At 50.0% G+C, this 5,482-nt stretch overlaps 1 protein-coding gene across 1 annotated transcript; it reads left to right on the top strand.

Annotated features, from left to right (window-relative positions):
- Positions 1-266: 266 nt before the first annotated feature.
- Positions 267-947, top strand: LOC136785545 (uncharacterized). The gene has a single exon (XM_066746622.1). The coding sequence runs from the start codon at positions 267-269 to the stop codon at positions 945-947; it is 681 nt and encodes a 226-aa protein (XP_066602719.1).
- The last annotated feature ends 4,535 nt before the right edge of the window (positions 948-5,482 follow it).

The raw sequence follows: 5,482 nt of genomic DNA, 5'->3' as shown, positions 1-5,482 counted from the left end.
GAAGGGGACGACGACCCTGCACCTTCCCCAAAACCGACCGGTAAACGGAAAGGGACTCCGGGAAAACGGAAAATGTCGATCGTGAGCGACTCGTCGGATTCCGCCCCGTCTACGTGGACGGCACGCCTGCGTCCACGTCGAGACCCAGCCTAACCCTCGCGAACCTGAGTGCGGACTTGTGTATGTGATGGATGGATGAGTGTGTCGCGTGATTTTTCTTTATTGTTTTTTTTACGGATACGTGACGGTGCCCTTCTCCTTGCAGAATGGATCCCTACCTACAACAGGTGGTAACCCACTGCTGGTTACAAGGGATTCCGCTGCCCGGACCCCTACCAGCAGTGGGTCCACCCACCGCCGCCTACCCACCACCCACCCACCACCACCAAACCTCCACCCCATACCAGCCGGGGTATTCCCTCCCTCCGCCCCGCTATCCTGAGCGGGGTACCCCCTACCCTCCGGCCCACCACCAAGCCCAGGCCTCTGGGTACACCGGACCGCAGCCCGCCGACTGGGAGGAGGAGAATCGCCGTCTGCGGTGGGAGAACGAGATGCTCCGGCGGGGGGCGGGTTACTCCCGCACCCGTACGGGCACTCGTCCTCCCCCGCAGAGGGTGCCTCCGCCACCAGCGGCGGGAATCGGGCCGGCTGTACCCAAGCCGAAGAAAAAGGCACACCGGGGCAGACGGGGTGGCCGGAAGGGCCAGGGAAGGGCCCAGCAAAGGAGGCGGGCGGAGGAGAGGAAGCAGAAGGAGGAAAGGGAGGATGAGGCTCGGCGGCAGCGCATCCGCGCTGCCGTCGAGAGGAGAAGAGAGGAAGAGAGGGAGAAGAGGAAGCAGGAGGAGGCGAGGAAGAGGGAAAAGCAGAGAAAGGAAAGGGAGAGAGCAGAGGAGAAGAAAAGGGAGGAGGAGGCCATGGAGGATGAGCTCCTCCTCAATATTTAGACCGTCCGTGTCCGCGTCTTGTGTTTTTTTATATAGAGTCTTGTTTTTTTTATTATATTTTTTTTTATTTTTTGTTTGTTGTTGTATCGAGCCAAATAATTAATTTTTTTTTATCGTTTATGTAGGCCGAATATTTTTGTAATAAAGTATGTGTGAATGTGAAGCGAGCGTTTTTTTATTGTAGGATTGCGCGCACCAGAAGAAATTAAATCGAACCAGAGACACCCCAGGGTCGACTTCAACCGGGAGGAAGTTGACCAACCCCTACGTTGGTCCTAACGAGGGGGGAGTTGTAACGTTGCGTTCTCGCAACGTTACTATAGCTGCCCTCTAGCGCTTTGCTAATCTCAAGCGCTAGATAGGCGGGTCGCGTACGAACTAGGGAGTTATCAACCGATAAGTATTGATCTAGGATCGATAACTTGTCGGCTCCCTAGTGCCGCGCGATGGGTGTAGCGGGGCAGCGGCGGGACAGGCGCAGGGCCTTACCTGCTCCCGCGGACTGCCCCGACACACGTAGTTTAGATGTCAGAGGTGACACATAGTGCCCGATATAGTTCCCCCAGCCGGTACGAACCACAGGAGTGACAGCCGCTACCGAACGGAAATTGGGAGGCACGATAAAGTGCAGCGACTGCCACCGCCACGAATCCATACCGGCCAGAGGAAACCTACTGCCCTTCGGGCCAGTGTCAAGGACTAGAAGGAGAGAGAGAGAGAGAGAGAGGCGAGAGAGAGAAGCGAGAGCGAGAGCGAGAGAAAGAAAGAAGAGAGCCTGCCTATTGTAAGCAGACATTTGGGTGATTATTCGTTGTGTAATAAAGTCCAGTGACGTCCCGGGGTGTGCTAGGGCTTTAGGGCTCGTAGCACCGACCGGTTGTATAGGGAACCGCTGGCCCTGCTCACCTGTCACGGGTAAGCGGGCAACCTAGCGGAGTGGTCATTCCGTCGGACCGGTAACGAGCATCTTATTGTGTACAGGCGCGAATTAGTAAAAGTGTTCGCGATTGCATCGATTAGTTGTGAGTTGACCGTTGACGGGAACGTCCCGTAATTCGTTTCAAGGCCGCGGACTTAGTATAATCCCCGTGAGGACTAGCGACCTTAGAGTCCTCGACGTAAACAATCCGGGTCGTCGTGGTGTTTGAGTACGCGGGAACGGAGTCAGTGCGACTAACCGTCGGGTGACGCGCACGCGCGGGGATAGGGACCCATCCGCGTAACGTCGCGTCGTGGTTAGCCTACGAATCCGCCGGAGGCGCGCGAGTACCGCGCGACTCGGCGGGACCGCCGCGAACGCCAACTAGTGGCTCGAGCGCGGGGCTAACTACTACGTCATCGGGGCTTCAGCCGCGTTCGCACGACTTAGGCCGCGCCCACATTTAGGACCCCGCGTAACACCGTTATACCACGTGCGAAGGATCGGGTATTGTATTAAGCACCGATTTTATAATAAAGAGAGTTCAATCGAAATTAGCGAGTTAGTGTATTAGCACCCCACCCCTATATTCGCGTACGAGGGTTAGAACCCCCTCTGTACCAATAAATATTCGGGAATTATTAAATAATTACATCGAAGGCGCCCGGGTCTTATAGGAAGTCGCCTATTGGGACGCGAACGCAAGCGGTGGGGGGGAATCACTCCTCCCTCCCCGCCTACACCATCCCTTGGGATAGACAGTAGCGTCACAATATATAGCTAACATAGTATGAGTTCTCTGGATTGCATGAACCGATTTTCATGTTTATGGTCTCAAATGAAAGCTTGTTCAAAACCAGTTTAGGAAAAGCTTTAGTAAAATCATGACAATGGATTATTCACGGAGATAAATCGGTTTGAAAATTGGGACGGCCAAACTTGCTGTATAAGTTAACGGTAGTGCTCGGCGGTATAGACATGTCATTATCTACTTTTAAATGTACTTGCCGTCGAGACACTACCGTGTCTCTTGATAGTGAAATGCATATGAATTCGTGTTTATGGTTAAATATTCCCCTTCTTTCCTATCCCATCAAGATCCTGGTTAACTGAGGGTGGGAAAGGAAGAAAAAAAGGAAAAAAAAAGAAGGGAAAAAAAATTAGGTAGCGAAGGACGGGCTAGGGGCCTATAAAGGTGGTGAGCAGAATTGGCGGCCTCGATGGTCTCAATGGGTCAGGGAGGAGAGGAGGGTTTCGGACGACGGTTCGAGCTGTTCGCCCGAGATTGGTTATAGGAAGTGCCTGTGTTGCACGGATAAGATTTGAACAAGGAATAGATGTATAATTAAGATGTAAGGATTCAGGGATGTAAGAATATATGTGGGGTTTTGTTTCCCTCTGGAGATCGTCTTCTTTCTTCACTCCTGCTGATATAAATATATATATATGGCTCAGAGTTCCTCAGCGGTTTCCTTCGGCGGGCGTTTGGCCGTATCGTCCCTCAAGGGTTCGAATTGACTGTTCCGGTTAGGCTAATCGTAGAAGTAAGGGAGTTTGCATAGTCTAGTAAGCACTAGTAAATTCAAATCATCACCAAAGGTCAAGAAAACACTAATTAGGTATGCAGGTAATCCAAGTAAACAAGTAAACAAGTAAACACTAGAAAAAGAGATACATGCAGGCATTAGTTTATATGGTTAGTAGAAGTGGTGGTAGGAGAGGGGGGTGTAAATGCAGGTTTTAGTTTATCTAGGTGCTTGGTGATGGGAACTCCGGCGTCGGTGAGGATGGTGGCGTTATGCTTGTCATTGATCGTTTCAATGACGTATGGACCAATATACTGGGGGTCTAGTTTATGTTTTCTAGGTTCTTGGAGGACGTAGACCAAGTCTCCAGGAGAATAGGCGACAACAGCGGCGTTCCGGTCATAATATTCTTTAGATTTTTCCTTTGCTTGGATTTCGCGTTCTCGAGCTAAAGCGTGCAGCCGGGTTAATTGCTGAGCCAGCTCCCGTGCGTATGCGTCGTAGGTTAATAACTCCTCGATCGCATAGGCGGAGACGGGGGACTGAGCTTTTCGTCCATAAATCAATTCATATGGCGTAAACCCTGTAGCTTCATGCACAGAGGTGTTATAGGAGAACATGGCGAAGGGGATGAATAAATCCCAGTCTGAATACTGGTTGATATTATGTTTTAGGTATTCGGTGAGCACTAGATGACTTCTCTCTAGGGATCCATTGGTCTGGGGTCGATAACCGGAGGTGGTCAAGTGGTTGATTTTAAAAAGAGAGGTTACGCCTTTGAGCATTTTTCCTAAAAAGCTGGTGCCTCGATCCGTGAGAATGGCACGCGGAAGTCCGAATTGAGCAACGAAATGCCTTGAAAATGCGTCAGCGATGGTAGCGGCGCGAATGTTAGGTATTGCGACAGCAATGCAAAATTTAGTCAAATTACATTGCATAGTTAAAACATGTAAATTTCCGGAAGGCGTAATAGGGAAAGGGCCTACGGTATCTAGTGCTACCTTATCAAAGGGGGCACAGGGGGTGTCGGTTATGAGCATTGGTAGTTTAGGTTTGACGCGAACTAGTTTCTGCCGTTGGCAACTATCGCACGAACGTATAATGCTTTGGACGTCCTTATGGAGACCGGGCCAATTATAATGTTCCCTAATTCTATGATAGGTCTTGGTCACTCCCTTATGACCTCCAACTAAGCCTCCATGATACTCCAGGATGATGTGTCTTCTCATCTGAGCTGGGGGAGTCACTACTTCTCCAGTGCAGATAGTGATTTCGACATCGTCATCGTGGAATGCACGGGAAAAGACGGAGCTCAAATATCGCGACGTCAGCCGGGTGGTTCCGAGTTTATACGGACCGATGCTGAACTTGGTAATGTTGTTCTCATTGACAAATTCTTTTAGCTTTTTCAGAGATTTAAAAATTTCTTCATCGCTGGCGGGAATTAATTCGCTAGGATGGGTAATGACTAGGATGACCTTGATGGTTTTATAGGGAAAGTCCTGAATGGACCCAGTAGGAAAAGGATGACTCTTTATGGTTTTCAGGTCGAGCTTTCCGGTTTCTATGAGCATTTGGCTGATGGGAACTTGGAAGGAACAGTCAGATGCGACCAGATGGACAATGTTGTTAGGACGATGGCATAGAACATAATCAGAGGTTTCTATGTTACATCGCATAGGGTTAGGGGAATAGCTAGGAGGGAATTTTTCTAAAATAGGATTGGGTTCGATGCGGAGGAGACCAGGATCTAGGGATGGATCGTATTGAGAAGGTGGCATGGTTTTGTTTTGGGTGGCATCCACTACAGTGATATCCGATTCGGCGTCGGAGCCAGAAAGTTCTTCAGGGTTTTCGAAATCACTAGGTATCCACGTGGATCGTCCTATGGGTTTTATCTTATCAGGAGATGGGAGAGTAAAATTTAGAGGTTCGGAGGTTGCGGGGGGTGTGATGCAAGAGTCGGAGTCGGTTTCTTCATCGGAATCGGTATCTTCATCCGATGATTGCTCGTTGTGGAGGGACGTCAGAAGTTTATTGATCTCTTCTTGGCTAGAGCTCAAGTCGCTAATAATAGAACATTGCTCAGT

Source organism: Prorops nasuta, unplaced genomic scaffold (genome assembly GCF_024137725.1).
Source record: "Prorops nasuta isolate Cenicafe-Biocafe unplaced genomic scaffold, Cenicafe_Pnas_1.2 PNAS00001, whole genome shotgun sequence".
Lineage (NCBI taxonomy): Eukaryota > Metazoa > Arthropoda > Insecta > Hymenoptera > Bethylidae > Prorops > Prorops nasuta.
The sequence above is the reverse complement of the archived record's forward strand: the minus strand, read 5'-3'. Positions and strand labels throughout refer to the sequence as shown.

What these genes read in the sequence shown, in the direction of transcription:
- LOC136785545 (XM_066746622.1), top strand. Translation starts at nt 267, where the DNA reads ATGGATCCCTACCTACAACAGGTGGTAACCCACTGCTGGTTACAAGGG.